Genomic DNA, 25,584 nt, shown 5'->3' on the forward strand with positions numbered 1-25,584 from the left:
GCGGCGGGCTCCATGCTCCAGGGCCTAACATCACGTAACCCAAAAAAGGCATGGCTTAACATCACGTGACCCTATGACGTCATAACATGTAACCCCAAAATGGGCGCCGGGCGCCCGGGGCGCAAAATTTTGGCGGCGGCGGCGGGCGCCACGCTCCAGGGGGCGGAAAAATTTGCCTCAAGTCATGCGATTACTACTCTATTCTAAAAATTCTATTGGGTTCTCGATATTCCGAAGTACAATTTCCTCTAAGGGGACAAACGCCCCACCTTGCTCCCCCTAATGGGCGACCTTGGGTCTAAGTGAAAATTAATCTAACAATTTAAAAATCCGTAATATCAACTTGTTTAGAAGGTCATTCCGTACCAGTATTCACAAAATTTTGCGAATCGTAACGCAACGCAAAAGCTGATATAATTAATTGCAAGTATTTTACTGATATTCGCAAATTAAAACGCTTATTTTACGTTTCGTTGATGGAACCCGATACGGAAAAAGACCCTTAATCTAATATTGCTTAGGGATATGCTCAGAAACTCCGTAAGTAACTGGATACCGTTGGCGTTGAAACATTTCTATTTATTTAGTAATTATCCATCACAAATAAAGTTTATGTAACTTAAACATTACTCGTTGCTGACTTACTGCTAGCTTTCTTCAAAGTCTTAACTAGGTAATAAATGGAAACAAGAACTATTTCTACTTCTGCTTATATCTGTGGTGTGCTAACTCTAATGGGAAACAGTATTTCGAAAACGTTACTAGATAAAACATAACTCAGATATGTTGTTTGGAATTCATGTTAGGAAAATCTGCGGTGCCGTATAATCGAACTAATCATTAGCGAAGCTTCAACCGTTTAACTTGATTGACATTTCTGTATCAGCCCATCTAGTATCTGTTCGTTTGTTTTGTTACTAGATAACTCTCGTAAAACTTAACGGATTTTAACGAAACTTGGTATGTACTGTGCCTTCCTTTAACACGCAGAAATAATATTATTGCTTGAAGTTACAATCCATTACGAAAAACGGGGTGAAAAGGAGTAAAATCATCCCCGTGTTGCAACTTTTAAATATTTCCACACAAAACAATTTTGCAGGATAATCTACAGAAAAAATTATTTGAATTCGACAAAACGTATTGTAGTTTTTTTTTAGGGGATTCCAATAATCCCTACAGCTTGGAAGTTAAAATGTGCCAATAATAAAAGTGAATGCCCCCGAACTTTAAGAAATACAGGGTGTCTCAGAAGTCCCCTGACATAGAATTACTCTGTTATTATCAGAGTTACAACAACATGTAAGAGGGAAAACCATATCCAAATATGATATTTTCAATCTTTAAGTGAAGGAATTTTTTTTTAAATCGGACGAGCCGTTTGGGCTGTACACTCTTTATGCTCCCAATGTCAAATGAAAATGCAACGTTGCCATTTACCTGGACTCACAACATAACTCAATGAAGTTACTGCCTTGTACCTTAACGTGTCGATGGCCAGCTCCCATTTCAAACATGCCCCATTCATCATACTCTTACAAAATTTATTTGGAGTACACCCGTTTCCTCGCACATTTTCATTCCAGAAATTCATCCATCATGGTTTTCTTGCCTTAATTATCATCTCCCTCAGCCTAAAGGATATAATCGTGGGACCTAAAACTGAAATATTTCATTTCATTCAATCTTTATTGAGGGTAATTCTTTGTGTTGATGCGGTTTAAATTTCACTATCATTCTCCTCTAATTTTCAACCTTTTTAGTAAGCAAGTTATTGACCTACTGTTTGATTCTACGTAGAATTTTTCCAGAAATATGTGCAATGTTTTTATTTCTACCTTGAACTGTAGTAATGGTTGTACTTTTATCTTCTGAGTTCACTCGTACTTTTGAGTTGAGTTGATTTTAGTTTAGCGTCCCTTTCAGCAGCGAGGCTATATGAGACGTGGACCTACTGATTAACGTGGAATCCGAACCATATGAGCTCCCGCCGGGAATCGAACCCGGGTCTCGAACGCCAACACTCGTACTTTTGTTCATATCCACTGTGCATATTTTTGTATTTTGCTTTTCTCTTCTATATTAGTAATCTTTTCTTTTATGTGCTTGCTTCAGTGAGTTTTTCTCGAGGTTCTTCCGTCTTCTGTCATATTCCGATCTCACCAATCCCATCATTCGCTTTTAGTATCCATTTGTCTCCTTGAGAACACAGAAAATAATACACATTTTATATACATGTATGTTTTTTAATATTTCATATATTTTCTGTTCTTGCTTCTGAAAATATGAGTAGATTTGCGTTTCCAATTCTCTTATCTTTTTTATGTTTACAGTGCTCGGCTTCCGAAATAATTTTAATGTAGCCCGTTTATGTTGTCCATTAACGTTTTTACATTCCTAATCGAACCAGGGGCGGATCCAGGACAGACTTCTGGAGGGGAGCGGTTGGTTGTAATATTGCTGCTACTTTTAGGAGCTCCAAACTCTGGTATGGGTTTTATTTATATATAAAATTTAAAAAAAGTTTCCTCTTCTGTGAGGGATCGATCGCCCCTCTGGATCCGCCACTGAATCAAACTACGATTAACGGCTTTTGGCACTAATATACGCATCATATTGTTTCCACTGCTGCTCGTTATAGAATTTCATGGGCTTTTTGACGCATCATCATCAAGCGCACCAGTTTTTTTGTTAGTTACATTTTTGTCGACATTTTTGCAAAGTTAGAGTATTAGACAATTTTCTCTAGTGTAATAAAAGATAAAATAACCGTATTTGTCACCACCTCTTTCATTTCCACATCTAACTGTGCCGAAGGAAGATGAATTTAGACTTAAACAGCAATGGGAGCGTCACCATTAATTTCGGTAACCCCAAAAACTATGGATTGGACATTAATATATGTCTTTTCGATTATTTTTAGATGTTACCGTACATCTTCCCAACCCCAACCCCCATCCCCTTTGAACTCTTTCCAACCCTACATAAACTCCCTTCCCTTAAGGATACGCATTACAATAAGAGTAATGACAAACAATTTAACGGCATCGGAAATTTCAATGTTCAAAATAAAATTAAATGAAATCTTTTACTTTTACGTCTCACGATTGTGCTGGCTAAAGGAGCTGGTGATAAATGAATGGACTTATAAAGTGGGAGGAAACAGGAGAACCGCAAGAAAACCCACGCATACCTTGTTCGTCCACCCAAAGTTCACTTGACGCGAGCTGGGGTCGAACCAGGGACTCCATGCACCAGAGGTGAACGCTCTATCACTGAGCCACCGTGGCCCCTATCAATTTTCATAGTAGCTGTCCCTTAATGTATAGACTGCATACTAATATCGGTCAAATTCAATTATTTTTGCCCGTCACTACTCAATTTGCTTGCATAAATAATGACAATCCACTCCCCTTTAGGATACCATTTTAATCAATTTGACCTCCTAAGATCCTTGCGAGGATTAAGGTTGATTATGATGCCAAATGCTTTAATTGGTCCGACTAAAGTAAACATTGACCATTTTTGTTCTCTCTGTAATTATAGAAATCTTAAGATATCACAATTAACGTTGGTTTAAAGGGACAAGTTTTCCCGATAGATGGCACTACAGTCCTTGTATCTCTCCCATATATTTTTTACCTTTCACGAAAATTCACAATTTGTCTTACAAATTTCAATCTACAGACTTCAAATTTTTAGAAAAGAAGCTCCATAATCCATCGAAGGCAATAATCCGCGCCGATTTTGTGTTTAGAATATTATTCATTGTTGAAATGGCTTGATTGTTGAAAAGGATATCTAAACCTTTAACAATGGAACTGTTTCAACAATGAAGAAAATTCTAAATTAAAGATCGGCACGGATTGTTCCCTTTGATACCTAATGAAGTTCCTCCTCTAAACGTTTGAAGCTTCTACGTTGAAATTTGTAAGAGAAATCGTAAACTTTCGTGAAAGGTAAAAAAATACATGGGGGAGATATGAAGACTGTTGCGACATCTATCGGCAAAACTTGTCCCTTTACACCAACCTTAATCCTTAAGTACTATGGACGAAGATAATCACGTAACTACTATGGAACGGTCTGTCAGACCGCATTGTTGTTTCACATTTCCTGAGTAGTAGTTTCATTGCATATTTTTAAAAATGATATCCTACATCTCTTAGTTGGTTATAGAAAAGTAAAACATAGTAATTTCACGATGTAAAAAAGCTATATATTTTTAAAACAATGAGAAAGAGAACGTAGTCAAAATTTACAACAATGCTTTCATTGTTATTCTAAAATTGTAATTGTTGAAATATTCAATTTTTTCTCCGTTTCTATGTACAGCAAACGCCAAAAGTATAGGCGGGTTGCGCGCGCAATAAAAAGTGGGTGGAGAGAGCAACAGCCAACTAGCAACCTACGCACTTGCCACATTTACATTTGTCTTGCTCAGTCACTGTCAAGGATTCATGTTTTGCGCGCGTGTTGAAGATTGGTTACGGCAGAACGCAGGCTTTGAGCTGTGGCTAGGTAAACGGCTGTCGTCTGCTTACTCCTGCAACAGGAGGGGAAGGAGGTGGCACATGACAAGGGAGACTTGACAACAGCGAGCTGTAAGGTGCGCGCGCAACCCGCCTATATGTTTGGCGTTTGCTTTAGTCAAAATAACACTAATTTAAAATACACTGTTTTTATAGATGCACTGAGAATAAAAAATACAGTAAAAACGGAGAAAAACATGGAATTTTAGCTTTTTTAAACTTACAGGAAGGTACTGTTATAGTTGTACTCTTACGTTTTTTTCAGTGTAAAGGTAACTAATAAAACATTTTTAGTTCTTATATGATGGAGAAAGTAAAGAAAATACGTTTTGCTGGTAAAGAAAGTACCGCACTAACTTTTCTGACAGCATGTACTTTCTTCAGGTAGGCTTTTATATCTTTTTTTCTGCACTGCAAGGAAATCGGTACTCCACACCACTGATACGAATATCTTTGCTTTCCGCTTACAACTAAGTGGACAGAAGACTACGTTTTCCTATTCAACTCCTTGTGCACGATAGTGGGAAACACACTTTCAAGCTGTAGTATGCTCGTGATTGAAAAACTCAGCTCTCGTGGCAGATGTCCGGTGAAGAATCTACGTTCTATGTGAGGCCTAAGAAGTCCTGTTGCCAACGTATTCATGAAATCAAATCTTGTCATCACTTCAGACTTAGCGTAGACTTGATACAAGAAATACGCATTGACACTACACGCAACATCCACCAGCATAAAGAAAATTGTCAATGGCTATCGTCTTGTTCGACGACTTGATGTGTAATCTGTACACTTTTTGTCTAGAGTATCCACTCCGCCTTTACTCATGTTATAAAATGTTATTATTTCAGGTTTTCCAGTCTCTGGGTCATTATTTGATGTGTGGTGCAAGACGTGCCACACTGTAAGACACAAAAATGTTAATAATCAGTAGATAACGAAAGACAACTGATCAGCAAAATACTCACGTAACTACTATAGTACGTCTCTGAGACCGCTCGACACCTCCAGCGCCGCGCACAGGAGATCAATTATAACACGAACTTCACAATATGTAACCATTTGCTAGACAGGAAGGTAGACGAAAAGATCCACTTGTAGTAGTGAGACTGGGGGAAAATATAATGATATGAAAAGTCGCAGCGTTCTGAGAGACAGTCCATAGTACTTATGGGTTAAAGTATGTTACTTACCTGACGGAATTAAACATAGTTACTAAAGTAAGAAGCGTAGTAATAAGCAGAACCATGCGTCCAGGCACTACATCTGTGGGAACCAAAAAGCTCCCCCAAGAAATCACCACAAACAATCCACTTGGCATGTATAACTCTAATAGGTAACTTCGTATGTCTCTTTCGAATATGAGCCACACTCTTGCTGATGAATGGTCACCTAAAGGTAGGAAAATTATTATGATAGTTACAATTTAACTTGGATTAATTATTATAATTATTTTTTCCAAATAATATAAATAGTTAAATTGTATATTCAATAACAGTGCAAATCCTTAATGCCTTATAGCGCCCGCCTACGAAGTTATCAGAGTTGCTAGATTCAGTATTTTACGTAGGTAAAGAAAGAAGCGCCTGTCAGTGTTCTATCGCCACTTTCAGCGGATATGCTATCACCTATTGGTTCTCTAAAGAATCCAATCCTTCAATGAACATAAAGCTATAAATTCCATACTTCAAATATGCATTCAGTTCTAACAGCCTCCGATTCTCTAAAGAATCCAATCTTTCAACGAACACAAAGCCACAAATCCCATACTTCAAATATGCACTCAATTCTAACAACGTCCGATTTCCCAACCCTTCAACGAATGCAAAGCTACAAATCCTATACTTCAAATATCCACTCAATTCTAACAGCGTCCGATTTTTATAAAGAATCCAATCCATTAATAAACGCGAAGCTACACATCCTATACTTCAAAAATGCACTCAATTCTAACAGCCTCCGATTTTATAAAGAATCCAATCCATTAATAAACGCGAAGCTACACATCCTATACTTCAAAAATGCACTCAATTCTAACAGCCTCCGATTTTATAAAGAATCCAATCCATTAACAAACGCGAAGCTACACATCCTATACTTCAAAATATGCACTCAATTCTAACAGCCTCCAATTCTCTAAAGAATCCAATCCTTCAACAAACGGAAAGCTACAAATCATATACTTCAAATATGCATTCAAGCCCAATAGCCTCCGATTATTTAAATAATCCAACCCTTCAACGAACACAAAACTACAAATCCCATACTTCAAATACGCACTCAATTCTAACAACCTCCGATTCCCCAACCCTTCAACGAACGCAAAGCTACAAATCCCATACTTCAAGTATGCACTCAATTCTCCAAAGAATCCAACCCTTCAACGAGCCTAAAACCAACAAATCCTGTACTTCAAATATGCACACAATTTTAACTTTGTTATAGTAGGAAGCTGCTCAATGAAGAGTATTCGAAACTAATATAAAGTTCTTAATCTTTTTGTTTTCAGTCACTCAGTAAGCAACAAATATAAATAGCTACAAAATAGCGACAAAAGTAATAACTATAAACGCGATAAAATATTTTGCTTGCTATCAGTCGACAGTAGCTACGCCGTAAGGAGAAATTTCTCTCAATAACATTGGTCCTTCTTAAGCAGTGATTATATAAATGAGCAAATGGTGGAGAAATGCCCCGTGACGGCGTGGCGCCGTTGCGGCAAGTTAAGAACTATGTGCGATCTCAACGCGGAAGTAGCACGTAGTAGAGCTGCAGTACCGTGATTGGCGTCTACTTACCAAATAGAAGGCTCGGGTAGGGCTGTAATTTATTTCCCGATCTACCCTCGTTTCATAGCTGCTCAAGAACTCCTTCAGCCTTTGCAAGTAGATTCCTCGGTTAGAGCCTAGATTTACGTTCCCATCTGCTCTCGTTCCACATTTACTCAGGAGTTCGTCCAGCCTCTGTAAATGGACTCTGGGGTAGAAGTGGAATTTATATTCAAATCTGTCGTCATTCTACAGCTGCCCAGGGATTTATCCAGCCTCCATAAGTGAACTGCTGAGATCGAAGCCGGATTTATTTCCCGATCCATCTCGTTCCACAGCTGCTCATGGTTTCACCTAGCTTCTGTAAGTGAACTTCTCAGGTAGGATTGGGATTTGTTTCCCGATCCACCCTCGTTCCACAGCTTCTCAGAGATTCATCCAATCACTGTAAGCAGACTGATACTCTGCTAAATGTGGGATTTATTTTCGGATCTACGCTCATTGCACATCTGCTCAGGGATTCATCTAGCACTGTAAGTACACTGACATCCTGGTAGAAGTGAAATTTATTTATCGATGTACCCTCGATCCACAGCTACTCAGGGATTCATCCATTCTTTATAAGTGGATTGCTCAAGTAGAAGCGGGAGTTAAATCCCGACTTACCCTAGTTCCACAGCCACTCAGGGACTCATCCAACCTTTATAAGTGAATTGTTCGGATAGAATTGTGATTTATTTCCCAATCTATCCTCGTTCATCAGCTGCTAGGAAACTCACCCAGTCTCTATAAGTGGACTGATCGGGTAGAAGTGAGATTTCAATATTTCCCCCTCGTTACTCAGTTTTTCATAGCCTCGCTCAGTCAATGAAAGTGGGTTGCTTGGGTAGAAGTAAGATTTATTTCCAGACTTATGCTGGTTCAATAGCTGTTTAGCAATACATCCAGCGACTGCTTCGATAGAAGTAGGATTTATTTCCCGATCTACTCTCGTTCCACAGCTACTCAGGAATTCACTCACAGTCAGCTTCTATGAACTGGGTACCTGAGGAAACTTGCCTGGTTATGTCTGATTACATACCGTCCTGTATGTGCCAAAATTCAACAAATATGGAGTCATACTTTTACATTGATAGTAGGATACTGTGGGTACCGAATGTACGCATCCTTTATCCCCACCTTTCGTATAATACACAGTAGATTAAACAATCCAATGTTTAATTAAAGACTAATGTAAATTCAATATTAATACACTCAGCATCCTTCAAAGAACTCAAAATCATGAGATTTGTAAAGCGTCACGCTTGGATATATTTCTAATACTTTATTGTACTAATTTGAGGATTCTAACTCCAATGACATTATTTTAAAATATATCCGTCCATGGGTTTAGGAAAAGATGATCTCAAAATTGGAATTTTTGAAGTTCCACTTATACTAACTAAGAGCATAAGTACTTACTCTTCGGTACAATTCTAATTGCGATTTTTAAACTAATTTGAGGAACCTGAATCCAATGAGATTATTTTAAAGCATAACCGTCAATAGAGTATCGAGAAAAATTGGGACATTGAAATGTATTTATAACTCAAACTTGAGATCACATTTCTGGGCACCATATGGTAGTTCCATTGGATTCAACGTTCTAAAATTAGTATACAAAGTGTCGTCAAAAATACGGTAAATGTTTTCTTTTTAGCAGCAACTACTGACGCTACAACTATTTGATGTAATTTGTCCGATAGCCTGATCCGTTGAGACAGGCAGCGTCAAGTTGGAACACGTTCTTACTTGTCAGTCAGCGTCCAGAGCTGCTAGAGTGAGGTTGTGTTTACCGTGTCTGTTGCGCATCAACAACGCCTGAACATTAAGTTCTGTTTCAAGTTGCAGAACAGTGCTACAGAAACTCATGAAATGTTGAAATTGATGTATGGCGATAATTCTGTAACTCTGAAGACTGTTTACAAGTGGTAATGAGTGATTTAAAAGCGGAAATGAGTTGGCAGAAGATGAGCAACGTTCAGGGTGTCCAATAACCTCAAAAACAGAGGAAAACGTGCAAAACGTAAACATCTCGTACGGGTGCGTACAAAGCATTTTAACTACTGATTTGGAGATGAGAAGAGTGAGTTCTAAATTCGTTCGCCGACTTTTGACTGGCAAACAGGAGTTTTTGGCCGAAAAAATCCTTTCTGTCCACATCCACCGTACTCTCCAGCTATAAGATGACGCGACTTCTGACTATCCCAAAAATTAAAACTGTGCTTAAATGTAAATGTTGTTACACTATTCCTGACATTGAGAGAACCACGAAGAGTAGTTGAACGCCCTTCCAAAAGAGGCCTTCCAGAAATGCTTCCAGTCATCTATTCAAAGTTGGGATAAGTGCTAGCCAAGGACAGTACTTTGAAGGAGATTAAATCAAATTCCAAGTAAGCTTGTTACTTGTTTCCAATAAAATTATTCACTGTATTTTTTGATCACACCTCGTATAAGTGCAATTAGAAATGTATCTAAGCATGGTCACTTTTTCCTAGTAGCAAAATCATAAATTCTTTGTTTATGTTACTTCAAGTAATTGAAATTAGTTTTTAAAAGATTATAAATAGCACTATGAGCACAGACTTACCCATTACTCCTTGAATTGTTTGTGACTCTTTGTCGACGTGGAAGTTCACTCGAAGATTAGGCAGTCGAACGCCTTGCTCACGACCTTGAGGAAAGCTCAATGGCGGATCTTTCCACTTAAATTGAACGTAATTACGGTTGTAACTAACTGTAAAGACAGATGGAAGTTAAAATAGTGCTTACATTTAATCTACAACAACGTACAAGATGGATACTTTTCTGCTTATACACTCTTTTGTTAGTGGTTTCGAAATAAATAGCCTATATTGATCTAAACACAGATTTTTTTTCAACTATTAAAATCAAATTAATCTTTTCATTTTCTTTGACTTAATTAATTACCCGGAACAAATTTTAGTTTGTCTAATGAGCAAGTCTTTACTTTGGCCATTTCATTCAATGAATTGTTCAATGAACGGATTCGTAACGAAGACAGAAAACTACGTACTCTGCGGGGCTCTAACCCGCCTTCACTCGCTGACGCTCGCTCGGCAATACTATGTGAATTAAATATTAAACTTTGGTACAGAAAGAAACCAACCTAGCTCTAACCTATATATATATGGGCTAACAGATAGGTTCTCAAAATCGGTACCGAAAGATCAAATCAATGAATCGAAAAAAAAAATGAAATGAAATCTTTAAGTTTTACGTCCCACGCTTATGCCGGTTAGGTTAAAGGAGACGGTGATGATGAGAAAAGAATGAAATGGTGGAATAAAGAAAGTGGGAGGAAACGGGAGAACACCGAGAAAACCCACGAGCACGGTGTTTGTCCACCACAAAGTCCACACGGCGCGAGCTGGGATCGAACTAGGCACCCCAAGCACCGGAAGTGAACCTTCTACCACTGAGTCACTGCACCCCCAGATTCGAAAAAAAAAATGAAATGGCCAAAGTAAAGACTTACCGTCAAATGAACTGTTAATGTTCAAAATTCGCTGCAGTTTTACTATACAGATCCATAAATTTATAAAATTTACAGAAAAATTTCTAATAATATTTTAATAGGGAAGTGTATAAGTAATGGAAATATGGCATGCACATATCTCAGATGCGTATTTACGTGGACATATAGAAGTTAAGGTCGAACCTGAAATGCACGTAATCTTTCATAAGCTGCAATAAAATTTTCGCAAGTCGGTAATTTCCCCATTTTATGTCGACAACAGAACCCAACCAACCCCTGCGGGGTTTCTAACCCGTTCTTACTACTACCCGTATCTACTCCTACTCCTCCTACTACTTATTCCTACTCCTACTACTCCTACTCTTACTTCCACTACACCTACTACTACTCCTACTACTACTTACTCCTACTCCTATTCCTATTACTGCTATTACTTACTCCTACTTCTACTGCTACTACTACTACAACTTACTACTACTACACCTACTACTATTACTACTACTACTAACTCCTACTCCTACAACTCTTACTATTACTACACCTACACCTACTACTACTTACTCCTACTCCTACTACTACTTACTTCTACTCCTACTGCTACTACTACTACAACTCTTATTACTACTACACCTACTACTACTTACTACTACTACTACTACTACTACTTACTCCTACTACTACTACTACTTCTCCTACTACAACTACACCTCCTCCTACTACTACTACTTCTATTACTACTCCTACTCTACTACTATTCCTACTCACACTATTACTCCTACTCTTACTACTATTATTTCTTACACTATGGGTCCGTATAGTAAAACTATACGTTGCTTGGTGTTTTGCAGAATACCTGTTAAAGTGAACTTGCACCGCAGAATGCAGGAGTACACTTCGAAAATGATTGTTGAAGGTACAGAAAATGAAACTAGAGAGAAAGAAGTATACATTTTTATGAGTTTCTGTGTGAATCCGTATAGTAAATCTGCACGCAAAATTCAACCTGTAACGTGTCTTGTCTTGTCTCTTCACCATTAACCGTGTTTTAATTAATAGGTGCATCAGCCTTTTTGGCTAAGTTTGCTATAAATGTGTATAACTGGAATTACTTATACAAAAATTGAATTACTTGTATTAAAAATTATAAAAAAGTTTACAAATGGCGGCTGGCGCCATTTGCATTTTTGGTCGACCTTCGAGTCGAATTGCCTGTTTTATGCAGTAATGAGAATATATTAGAGTAAAAATACTAATTGTGCCAAGATCAGTAATCAGGAATAGTTTGTCAAAGTCAGTTAAAGAAATGTATAGTTACAATAGGGTGTAATAATAGTCAAAATCGTGAAGGAGTTCCAACGGGTAGAAGAAGGCCAGTTACCCAGTTAGTCATGGTGTAAAAGTTGGAAAAAGTGAAAAATAAATGAAATGAAGACGTGTAAAGTGGTTGTAGATGGATGTAAATGTCTTCATGAGATTTGTAAAGGTGTATAAAAAGTGTACGATGACAAATGTTCACTTTAACCGTTTCTTCTTCTGCACCTCACTTGAAGAAATGTTAACCCTATTACACGCACCGCGGAACCTCAACCTAAAACGGTTAACTATTTCTAATATTACCAGATAATATAATCGCAGCTATCAATCAATTCTGTTTCTGTGACACTTCTAGGCACGTAGCCTTGTTAACACTTCTTGCCCAAAAACAAGTTACAGAGAGCTACCTGAAGCTCCTGCGTGATAACAGCGGTGGTCAATGTTACGTCCTGTTCTCTTTTGTGCCCGTCCGTTAGGACAGGCTATTGAATTTTATAAATAAATATTAAATACGTACTATCTACTGCAAAAAGCAACTCTATACCAATTTCATAATTTTATATTCAATGGATCAAAAGTAGGCTACGTTGTAATAATTGTAAAATTCTCACATCACATATCTTTGGGATAGAATTTCCAAACCCTCTGCAAAGAAATTAGATATGCATTCTAGTACTTCCTCTAGATTAAAAAAATACTCATATATTCAGAGTGTTATACCAGAATAAGGGAAATAACTTCAATGGAAACGTCAGATGTCTGGACTGGCAACTGTCAAGCGGCGACCACTGTGCCGACCTGCTGGTATAGGTGTGTTAGGACCAAAGGTGGCCATTTTCCACTGGGCTCGCTCGTGCTCGCGCTCACCTGTCTCAGCTGGGCTCGCACTCACTCGGGCTCGCGCTCATCTCTCTGGACTGGGCTCGCACTCACTAATCTTATCTGGGCTCGCACTCACTCGGGCTCGCGCTCATCTCTCTCGACTGAGCTCGCACTCACTCGGGCTCGCGCTCATGTCTCTCGACTGGGCTCGCACTCACTCGCGCTCGCGCTCACTTCTCCCAACTGAGCTCGCACTCACTCGGGCTCGCGCTCACTTCTGTCCACTGGGCTTGCACTCACCCGGGCTCGCGCTCACTTGTCTCAACTGGACTTGCGATCACTAGAACTCGCGATCACTTCTCCCAACTGGGCTCGCACTCACTCGCGCTCGCGATCACTTCTCCCAACTAGGCTTGCGCTCACCCGGGCTCACGCTCACTTGCCTCAATTGGGCTCGCGGGTATATGATGGGTATAAAGAGTTATTAAAATCTAGACTTTGACTAGCAGTAGGCCTAATTCAGTAGAAAATAGAGCTATTAATGCTATATATCAGTTGTCAGATATAAAAGTAAAATAATAAAGATGTTGCAGGGTTTAATGTATTAAATGTGGGCGGACTTTGAGGAACTTGAAATAAAGTGCTCCAGATATTTAAATCTGGGCTTTGACTACTAGTAGGCCTAGTTCCTCAATAGAAAATAGGCTATATGACTAACGTCATATAGGAGTTATCAGACATCAGAATAAAATATTAAGAGTATTGCAGACTTCGTCTTAAGGCTGTCATCACACTTGCAGATCAATACTCATTAAATGAATCTCTTTCTTATTTACTATGATCAAAACAACTTATGAAAAATAAATAAATAAATAAATAAATAAATAAAAATAAAAAATAAAATAAAAGCTTAGTGTTAGTAAATACGAAAGAAACTTTTTTGAGTGTTTATCTGCAAGCACAACGGCAGCATTAAGAAGCAAAGCCTATCTGAGTATGATGATTTCGTAAAATTAAAAAAAAAAAAAAAAAAAAAAGAAAATCACCAGTCCTGTTAGCAAGAAAATTCTATTATGTAAGTACTCATGCCTTATCATGAAATTATTTTAATTCCAGGATGATATAGTCTTAATTAGATTTCTTTACTTATTTTTCTGGAACCGGGAGTCCCACAATAGTGTTCCCATTCGGGCCTGCATCTTCTAAGTCCATTAGATTACTTTTTCCCCTTACCTTGAAGCAAGAAAACTTTAATTTTTTAACTTTGTGACTTCCCTCAGGAGCAACCACTACTTTTAATTATGTATTTGAAAGGATATTGTCCTGCTAAAATACATATATGAATATTTCTTAATTTAGGCCAAGTTTAAGAGTATTAAAAATGAAAATTTGAATGTATGCGTTGATTATAGCCTGTATTTTGTTAAAACAACACCAAAGAAAATTAGAAGTTAATGAAAGCTCAATAAAGATGTTTATGAATGAAATTTACGTCATAACATCAGTTTGAGTCCAGCAAGGGTACCTTTTTGCGTTGGTCTTTTCATGGGAATGCACTTCTCAAATATGTCATAAATTACTTTATAGAATTCTTCTACTGCTTTATTTGGATTCGTATATTCGTTTAGATATTGCCAATCTATTCTCGCTAACTCATTATAGAGATTATCATAATTTCCTTTCTTAAAATTGAAACCAAATATGTTTCTTTTGTTTTTTATTCTAGATGATTTAACATGCGGAAAGCTTATACAAATAGATGGGTGGTAATTACCTTCTTTAATTAATGGGTGTGGTTCTCTTATTGCTGTTACATTGGAAAGATTACTTATTACTAAATCTAATGTTCTCCCTAAGCTATTTGTAACATTATTGAGTGATTCCATGTCATGATATAACATAAAATGATAGAGACTTTGAGATTTACTCGTTGACTGCAGAAAATCAAAGTTTGTTCCAGTTATTTCAGGCAAATTCATATCACCTACAAGGAGAATAGTGCTACCTATCGTACAATTACTTTCGATAAAATGAATAAAATATTCGTGTAATGATAGATGTGAGTTTGGTTCAAAATACACAACACAGATATAAAGCGGCTTGTAATTAACCATAGTTTTCAGTAGAATGCCTTCTGGGTTCTGGTCAGTAACAGTCACTTGACTCACTTCCAGGTTCTGTACTGCCAGCCACCCCCCCCCCCCTTGCTTTACCACTTGTATTATAGTCCCTATCTTTACGATACACTAGGTATCTGTTATCGAAATACTCTGAATCAAAATAATCACAAGACAACCAGGTCTCTGTTATTGCTACGATATCATAATTGTTCAATGAAATGTTGCTGGAAAACCCACATGATTTGTTCCTAAATGATCTCGCATTCATATAATACATTAGAAAATTATCATTTTTTGCGTTATCTACAACACACTTGCTGTCATTATTACATAACACATCACTGCACTCACTTTGAGAAGTCTTACCTTGTTGAAGGTCATTCTCCCTTGTTTGTCAAGGGATGCTTCTTCCTCCAGGGCGTGGTTGACCTCTGCCCCTTCGAGCTGCATTCATTGTTTGTCTCAAAGCTGGAAACTCTTCATCACTCACCCCCACAGGCTCTGCAGGTGATCACACACTACAAGAAGCACCTGCAACTGCTGAATTTTTTGAAGCGTCTCCATTGTTCACACTCACTGAACACACACCAATTGTATCACTTAGATTTTTGTCATCTGTGTTTCGTAGGTCCTCGATAGTATAAGATTTCCCATCAATATACAACTTATCGAATTGCATTCGCACCCTTTGTCCGCGTGCCTTGGCTTGAACCCGGTATTCATTGAGCTCTCTTCTAATGGCTCTAATACTATAGGAAAAATCCTGACATACGCACAGGTGTCCCCTTGGCACGATATGCATTTTTCAGTATGGCCTCTTTCCTTTTGCAGTATGCAAATTTAACAATGATCGGTCTATTTTTGCCCTTACCCATTCTGTGAGCTCAGTCTATATCAAGCGGGTTCAGTTCAATTTGGAGTCTGTTTTTAATAAAAGTCAAACAACATCAAAATCGAGTTGTAACCAGGGGTAAAAATTGATCTGAAAAGGGAATTTAGGACAGAATGGCAGGAGGACAAAATGGCAGGGGACATAATGGCAGGAAATAAAGGCAGGAGGACAAAATGGCAGCGGACGAAATGGCAGGAGGACAAAATGGCAGGAGGACGAAATGGCAGCGGACGAAATGGCAGAAGGACAGAATGACAGGAAGTTAATTTGGCAAAAATTATAACTTCTAGGGCTCGTATTTTTAGGTTTCACCTGTTGTGTTTGTTAGTAGGTAACGGTTCTCGATTTATTCATTTCTACCTCAAATGTCCAAAGCATATAAATACAGCTAAATAGAACCAAGAGCGTAAAAGTGGGTAAATATCAGTTATCCATGTCTTAACTTTTTTCTTAAATTTATTTCTTTTTAACGATCTTCCAATTGATATCTTGGTTTTATAATAATTCTAAGTAGTACAATTTTTATTTATGACGAAAGAATTTTCCCGTGGACTCCCTCTGAATTTCTCTCAAGGTCTAGCTATCATGTGACAAAGAATTAAATCTACTAACTGCTTTTACACACAATATAATTTTGAAACTTGGGAGCCTAGTGGTATCTTCGTGTCTGTAATATGTAATAATGCTGATACGTTATTCTCTTGAACATCTTAATGGTATTTGTCGTTTGACTTCTGAGAAGACTGAGTTTAGCCTGCAAGTACAAGTTGCCTATAGTTAAAACATATCAGATGTACGATCTTGTTTAATAAAACCTGCCCCTCCCCCCCTCTATCTGAAAAGCCCTATATTGTTATTCACATATGAAATTCAGACAAAGGAAATTATCTTTATCCAGTAATATTTTTATTGCAAATGTAAGTATTAAAATGTGCTACGCATGGTTGCAAGAGGCTGTTTTTTTTTTTTTTTTTTTTAATTACTGAACTTAGGTACCTAATATTGGAACTAATTTTCTTCATGAATTGATGTAAAAAGCGGCCGCGTGATTTTCGACCAATTATTTCATCACTGGTATCTATGAGCAATGAGATAACAACAGTGGAAGACAAACTTTGTTCTTCTCAAACTTGATACTTTGAAAAACTTATGAAAGTAGTTTCGTTATCCAAATACATATTCAATCAAATCAGTTTCAGAGGTAGCATTAATCTTATAATAACGTAATAGCTGTAAGAGTTACCCTGAAAATGTATTTTGTATGTTTTCTTTTTTTCGTAATTCAGAGATTTTTTCCTAAATTTCACTGGAGTTATGAGGAACCTTAACCCCAATGCGATATTGGGTATATTACAGCTTAGTGCAGCTTAAAGGAACCATGATCGTGCATATTTGATTTCTAACTTACTTGCCCTCAAGACGAGATGAGAATTCAGGTTTTCTCGTCTCGTGTCGTAAATGTTTGTAAAAATCCTGTCTCGAATCAAAATTTTCTCTTCTCGTTTTGTAAATTTATGTACAAAATGTGTCCTGATTTCAGTCTTAGATTCATGTAGAATTTACCAGAATTCTTCCAGGTTACGACGAGTCCACGAAAGATTGATATAACGATACTTAAATCATATTTATTAATGAAGTAAATTGTGTAATGACTTGCGTATCTTTAAACGTTGATAAATGCTCTTTCTTGTGTTCATACTATTACCTTATCAAATTGCATATGACATATATACAATTAATCATATGACATATATACAATTAATCATATCCTATATTTTGAAAACGGGATACGGCTGTTTCGGTGTAGGACGTTTTGGTGCAGCGCGTTTCGGTGTAGGACGTTTCGGTATACGGATGTATCGGTGTAAAGACGTTTAAGTGTGAGGCTGGTTCGGTGTAAAATTTCCAATGTTTACACCGAAACGTCCACTCTTCAAAATGAAAATTATTCGATAGGGAGAAATAAATTCATGAAGTAGAAAATATAAATTAATAAATAAAATAAAAATTAAATGCTGCTGTAATTGACAGGGGTTACTTATTTATAGTGAGTCCCCTCGCTTCACTCTATCTCAGAATTTCTTATATCCTCAAATGTTATAATTATGAATTGATTGGGAAAACGTTTTATGGTAATGATATATAGTAAAAAAGTGTGTGATGCATAAACATTGTGCACACCACACACACCTTACGGCAATAACTGTGCACAAATCGCAAAATACTGCACAATCTTCGAAAGGAAATTTTCAAACCCAGGTGGTTTTTCTTCCAAATAACCGCTTTTATATCATGCATACCCAATAAGATTAGCAAATCTAGGAGAAGAAAACTGATTATGAATCAGTGTTGGGATATTGTATTATTATGGAGATATAAATTCATGTTATAGTTGTAGAGGACAGTGTCAAAAAAAGCCTCAAGAAAATTTTTAACGGCCTAAAGAACACAAGAAGAGGCACGCACGGTTTCTGCAGAAATGGTTTCTATTATGAGTTACTCTTTTGTTCTTAAAATAGGTTCAAAATTGATGAATTGTGATCACTCCACGAAGCTAATAAAAATGGACTTTGCATTAGACGCTTGAAGAAATATCTCTTGGAACCATGATCTCACAACACTTGATGTTAATTGTCCCGGATTTGACGCTTTCACAAGGATATTTTCAAATTTAAAGAGGTTGTGTTGGACTATAAGACCAAATGTTCCATTGTTTTCCTACAAAACAATTAACAGTGGTGATAATAAAACACTATTTGCAGAAATTAAAGGCTGTATGATGTAGCTACGAGTCATAGAATTTACTGACTGTGTCACACTACATAGTTTATACGGTTTACCCAACATTGTTAGGGTCGTCAAGTCTAGGAGGCTTAGGTGGGCAGGTCATGTAGCTAGAATGGAAGAAAGTAGAAACGCTTTCAAAGTCCTGGACTGGAAGACCCATCGAAAAAAGCCCATTAGGAAGACCTAGGCGCAGATGGGAGGACAATATTAAGATGGATCTCGCAGAGATAGGAATACAAAGTAGAAACTGGATCCAATTAGCTAAGGATAGAAGTCAGTGGAGAGCTTTTGTGAACGCGGCATTGAACCTCCGGGTTCCATAGGCCATAGAGTTAGTCACACTTTCTACTGTTTGTATCCCTGTAAACACTACGGTTTCAAATCAATCTGCACCTTCTCTCAGTAGTCCCTGCCAATTATAATTGTTCTTGGCTAACTGCAGAACATTTCAAACCAGAAGACTATTTGTAACTGTAATCATCATATTGGATCCGCCAATTGGAATTTTGTAATTTTAACGTCAGGTTCTGAATCACCTGTCCTAAAACCCCTTGGCAGTAAGCTGGCCGTATCATTTAATCTTCTATTTTAATAATTATTTTCTGTTTATGCTTCGAGGCCACCTCTAACGTTCAAAGCGTGGTTTCTACCCTTAAACCCGCACCATTACCAAAGTTTAAAAAAAAGTGACGGTTATTTTTTGATATTCTACAAGTATGCAAAGTTTCATTCAAATCAGTAAATTACACTTCCGTAAGTCTCCTTGTTAGTGCTGTTCAAATGGAACAAATAAGTTAATTGGCGGACATGAAGTCAGAAAAACGAAAAAATACGCCAATGTTACGAAAAGATTGAACAATAACAATGAGACTCAATAACAGTGTTAATCAGTTTACACTATTGCAGAGTGGCTACACTATGACACTTCATGACTGTTCATTACAAGCATATGATTAATGCAATCGAATATTAAGCTATACACCGAAACGTCCTTTACAGCCAAGCGTCCTTACACCGAAACGTCCTTACACCGTAACGTCCGTACACCGAAACATCCGTACACCGAAACGTCCTACACCGAAACATTCTACACTGAAACATCCTACACCAAAACGCCCTACACCGAAACATCCTAGACCCTTTGAAAATGAGAGAAATAAAGATAAAAGCTGCTTCCTTCTAGTATTACCCGAAAAGATCTTAAATAATATATATAAAAAAGAAAACGACTAAAAGTAATTTCTTGCATTAAGACACTGCTGGTATGAATAGAAAGCTTGCAATAGTAAGGTGTTTGTAGATGACTGTCAATTAGAATTGAAATATTATTAGCAGTTCGAATTTTGGATCATAATGAATAAATCGAAAATTTATGTAGAAATCTTCATTTATCAAGCAAGAAACAAAATAGTTTAAAACCCGACAAATCAAATTAAGTTCCTGCCATTCTGTCCTCCTGCCATTTCGTCCGCCTGCCATTTTGTCCCCTGCCATTTCGTCCGCCTGCCATTTCGTCCTCTGCCATTTTGTCCTCCTGCCATTATATCCTGCCATTATGTCCCCTGCCATTTTGTCCTCCTGCCATTCTGTCCGTTCCCCTGAAAAGGTTGAGGAACGCATGACATCATGTCATCCCTTGTGGCTATCTTTGTCCACTATATTTTTTAGGAAGTGGAGGGACGCCATAGATATTTTTGGGAGTGGGAGATGATGTCCCCCGTGTTTTCCTTCACTTTTAACTCTGGTTGTAACAAACGACACGCCATCGTTTCAGGGTACGGTAGCTTTCGAAAAAAGACTTTAATGAAAGGAGGTCTGTGTGTGTGTTATTTATTTATTTATTTATTTATTTATTTATTTATTTTTTGGATGTTGAATTGTTATCTTTCTTTTTTTAAATAGCCCATTGACTTATATGAGGAAGTATATTTCTTTTAAATAGACGAGATTTTACTCATTCAATTTTACTATTTTCTTCTTCTGGCCTGTTTAAGGGTTCCTTGCTTTAAAAATATTCAATGTTATATTGTTTTAGTTTTTATTTATATATATTAAAATTACATAATACAGTGGTTAAATTTCGCATAGAATACATTTAAAGATCTCAAGAAGAAGTAGTCAGTAAAATTAACTGGCTTAAATTCTTTGTTTCCTCATATAAATTAATGGGCTGAATAACCATTATGATGCAAGTTATCAACATTCTTAAGAGCTACTCTTGTTTATTGGGATTTAAAGAAGCTATAATTAAATAATACATAATTATTTCGCTCGACTTTTCTATGAATGCACAGCTTCATTAGTTGTTAGTAAATAAATTTCCTACTTCGCAAGGTCAAGTAGTTTCCTTATTCTATGATCTCGCACACACACACACACACACAAAAAGCTTGGGTCATGTAAGTTGTTACTAAAACAACAAAAACAAATACCTACCTCAAATACCATCCTCTCATAATAGCCATGAAAAAGTCGGTTCTCTATCGAAAGGTGTTTGAAATCCTCTGGACAATAAAATGACAGCTCAGACCTTTTAATTCTTCCTTTACAATTCTGCACATGGAATGAATTTCCTATTTTTTGACTCTAAAGCAAATTAGTCCACGTGAGTGTGAAGTGAGCGCGGGCTCGCACTCACTCGGGCTCGCGCTCATCTCTCTGGACTGGGCTCGCACTCACTCGCGCTCGCGATCACTTCTCCCAACTGGGCTCGCGCTCACTCGCGCTCGCACTCACTAATCTTATCTGGGCTCGCGCTCATCTCTCTCGACTGAGCTCGCACTCACTCGGGCTCGCGATCACTTCTCCCAACTGGGCTCGCACTCACTCGCGCTCGCGATTACTTCTCCCAACTGGGCTCGCGCTCACTCAGTCTCGCGATCACTTCTCTGAACTGGACTCGCGCTCATTCGCACTCGCGCTCATTTCTCTTAACTGGGCTCGCGATCACTCGGGCTCGCGATCACTTCTGTTAACTGAGCTCGCGCTCACTCGGGCTCGTACTCACTTCTCTCGATTGGGTTCGCGCTCACTGGGGCTCGCGCTCACTAATCTCAAGTGGGCTCGGGCTCACTCGGGCTCGCGCTCACTTATTTCATTGGGGCTCGGGCTCACTCGGGCTCGCGCTCAATTATTGAGCCCGAGCCCGGTTGAGCGTGAGTGCCGAGCTCACGAGCGTCGGGCTCGCGAGTTTGGACACCTATGGTTAGGACAAAGTCCATACTACGTGAGAAGCAGTAGAACAGCAGTGTGCAGTGAATTGAACAGACTGTGATAGTGACGTAGCCAGAAACTTATCAGGGGTGTCTTCATTCTCACACCAAACATGCAAATTGCATCAGTAACGCCAGATGCCAGCCAAGAGGTTGTCATGATGAGTGGAAATACGAATTTGGAGCCTATTTTTTTTTTTCATGTTAGTATTCCAATTTTTCACCTGACAGTAATTCTTATTTTAATGTGCTTTGATGGGTTAAAAATAAACTATAATAAATTTGTTATGAAATTCAGCTTCCATTTTACCTGGAATCTTAACAAGAATTGCTAGTCATTAGAGAATTTTGATCCATCCAGAACAGGGGACAATTGGTGTATCAGGGTTCAGACAACAAAACTTGTACATTTACATAAACCGAACGCTGCTGTTTGGTATTAATACAGTACAACTTCACTTATATTGCATCCAATTACTATTGTCTTTGAGGGATAGCCTTGTAGACTGAGATAAGCTTCAATGTTTCATAAAAATAACTATAATCTAATTTTAAAACATGCATGCATGTATCCAATTGGATTTGATTTATTGTGGTGCCTGGTTTTCTAAGCTGTCGTCTGGTTAGAAGAAAATCTTTAGAACCCTGTGTAGATACATTTAGCAAGCATTATACAGCATTGTACAGCATTCGTTACATATATTAGCCTGAAAGGGTCATAAATATGACATTGGGAGCACTAAACAAAACTATGTTTCGCTACAGCTCATAAAGATATATAGCCGGTCACATGGGTGTGTCTCATGGCTAGAGCATGGCCTCCCATGTGCCATTATTTCTGGCTTTCTGAGCGGATTTTGATAACTCTTAATTCAAGTTGTTCCCAATTTGCCTAGCTCCTGACGCAGATAGTAAATTTTGATGCCTGTACTGCATAGATTTTTCATTTGATTTGATTTGTGTTCAGCGTCCCTTTTAGTAGCGACGCCATATGAAACATAGACATACTGCTTAATGTGGGATACAAACCACACACACACACAAAAAAAATCGAAAACTTCCCCCCATCACTACATAATTTGTATGCACAATAGTTACAAGCTTCTATTAATATACTAAAAATTTTAGCAGTGTTACCAAGTCAGTCTCGAATCAACTAGAACGAATTTTTACATTTTCATAGTGATTCAATGTACTTACATATACCAAAAGAGAAAAAGATAAGCACTTCCTGTTTACTTACAACTAGTAAAATCGATTGGACATCTTTGAACATCCATTGGATATAAAACAAAGTCCATGTTGCATTGGAACCTTAAAATGGCGCTGTAAGAAAGTAAAATATTATAATTTAATATTTGTCTTTTTAAATATATTCATACTTAAAATTTCACATTTATATCAAAGGCGTCATTTATGGAGATTATGGGGAAAACTCGCCCCTCTCCCTGAGGTTGACATATAAGACAATTGTATAGTAATATCATGATGGAAAACTTGAAGCTCTACTTACGCAAGAAAGTATGGAAGGGATGGAAATGGTGGGTTAAGGAAAAAGGAAAGTGGATATTTTTACAAACAGAATCATGTACCAGATGTATCAGAAATTCGAGCTTTAGGCCAACTCCATTATGAGTATAAATACCAAGTGTATTAGAAATCCGAGCCTTAGGCCAAACTCCGTTATGAGTATAGATACCAGTGTATCAGAAATCCGAGCCTTAGGCCAAACTCCGTTATGAGTATAGATACCAGTGTATCAGAAATCCGAGCCTTAGGCCAATTCCGTTATGAGTCTAGATACCAGATGTATCAGAAATCTGAGCCTTAGGCAAACTCCGTTATGAGTATAGATACCAGGTGTATCAGAAAATCCGAGACTTAGACCAACTCTGTTATGAGTATAGATACTAGGTGCATCAGAAATCCAAGACTTAGGCCAACTCTGTTAGGAGTGTAGATACCAGGTGAATCAGAAATCCGAGCCTTAGGCCAACTCCATTATGATTATAAATACAAGGTGAATCAGAAATCCGAACCTTAGGCTAACTCCATTATGATTATAGATACAAGTGTGTCAGAAATCTGAGCCTTAAGCAAACTCCGTTATGAGTATAGATACGAAAAAAATAGAAAGCGAGGAAAGTTATTGAAACCAAGTAGGTTCCAATCCAAGTTTTTTTCAGTCGCAGCAGTCGCTTGAAATTTAAACTGGTAAAGGCACCCTATGTTAGCTGAAAATGCATTGTTTCCAGTTCAAGAGAATGTTCGAATGGAATGTAAAGGAACGCGGAAATGGCACGGGAATGTGTGCATATTGTTGTGTAAGAAACACTGGAACATCTCGAATTCGTTTTCCAATAATGGCGTATTGTTTGTATGATGAGTTATCAAGGGAGCAGTCTGCTGAACTATCAACAATGCTTTAAGAGCTTTACCAGTGTGGAGCCCAAATACCTGGTTCGATTGCAAGGACGTACATTTTAGAGTAATAAAAAAAAAGAACTATTTCAAACAACTTTCATCTCTTTCCTCTTTCTTTGTTTTCTTTGTTTTTTCACTCATAATGGGCTTGGCCTATGGCTCTGGGCTTTCGAGAAATCCCGTATTTGACTTGCATGTTGATCACAAATGTCTTATAGGATTAATTATTTTCCCAGTTCGAAAGTAGAAAATCGAGAAATTTCTAAGTACTATGATTCTCAACTATATCTCGTTATTTTGACGTAGAATTTGTTTATTTTTAGGATTTAGGATTTAGATTTCTGGGCTTTCGGCATCTAAGGCCATTTAGCCCTTCACGATTTCAGGGATGACGTCCCTCGGCGAGCACACAATCCGGGGAAAGGGAAGGAAGAAAGAATTGGGGAAGGAAGGAAGCGACCTGGGACCTATAAGTTAGGTACCACCCCGGCATTTACCTGGTGTGAATGAGGAAAACCCAGGAAAACCTCATTCAGGGTGGTTGGCCTGAAAAAGCGTGTTACACTCTTTCGACCGAGTGACCCCACCGGTAATCGAACCCGGGACAGCTCGTACAATTGTTTATTTTTGTGACCATCCATCTTCTCTTCTTTACATCGACTAGGGCGTACGATGGATCAGTGAATGAGCACTTACTCTAGCGTTAGGTATCCTTGGTTCTATTCCAAGCCATGTGAGTTTGTAAAACCAAACCACTTGGCATGACAACACTATATGAGCCTGAGCTGCTCCAGTGGCATCTGTTAGCGACCAGCTGAACTAACTACGTCCAGGCTGGCGACGAACACGTTGCAATGTCTCTAACAGCCGTATCAGGAGCTTTCTTAGATCTAGTGGTCGTCACGTCTTTTCTTCATATGACTCATCAGTTTGCCTCACGACACTGAGCGGAGCCCGAAAATTCATTGGGAATCACCGACTGGGAATCGAATCCAGGACCAAGCAGACATGAGTCCAACACTCTAACCACTAGGCTATGGTGATCCACCTCATGTGAATCCGTAAATTTTCTCCAGATTCTTGCCTTTCCTCCCACATTCTGATTCCATCGGTTAGTTCACAATCTTTCATTTTCATTAATCATCCGTCTTCTTTTTAACTGACATCCGCATGGTTCC

General features: G+C 38.0%; 1 protein-coding gene across 1 annotated transcript in view; it reads right to left on the reverse strand.

Moving 5' to 3' along the window:
- The window catches only part of LOC145681426 (glutamate-gated chloride channel alpha-like), a 130,832-nt gene that overhangs the window by 30,392 nt on the left and 74,856 nt on the right, over window positions 1-25,584 (reverse strand). Inside the window, exons 5-7 of the mRNA XM_081753072.1 lie at window positions 23,226-23,308; window positions 9,927-10,073; window positions 5,723-5,921 (exon numbers count right to left, since the gene is read on the reverse strand). Of these exons, the coding sequence (XP_081609198.1) occupies window positions 5,723-5,921; window positions 9,927-10,073; window positions 23,226-23,308 (429 nt within the window). The remainder of the gene's footprint in view (window positions 1-5,722; window positions 5,922-9,926; window positions 10,074-23,225; window positions 23,309-25,584) is intronic.

Source organism: Thermobia domestica, chromosome 3 (assembly GCF_964235325.1).
Source record: "Thermobia domestica chromosome 3, izTheDome1.hap1.1, whole genome shotgun sequence".
Classification (NCBI taxonomy): domain Eukaryota; kingdom Metazoa; phylum Arthropoda; class Insecta; order Zygentoma; family Lepismatidae; genus Thermobia; species Thermobia domestica.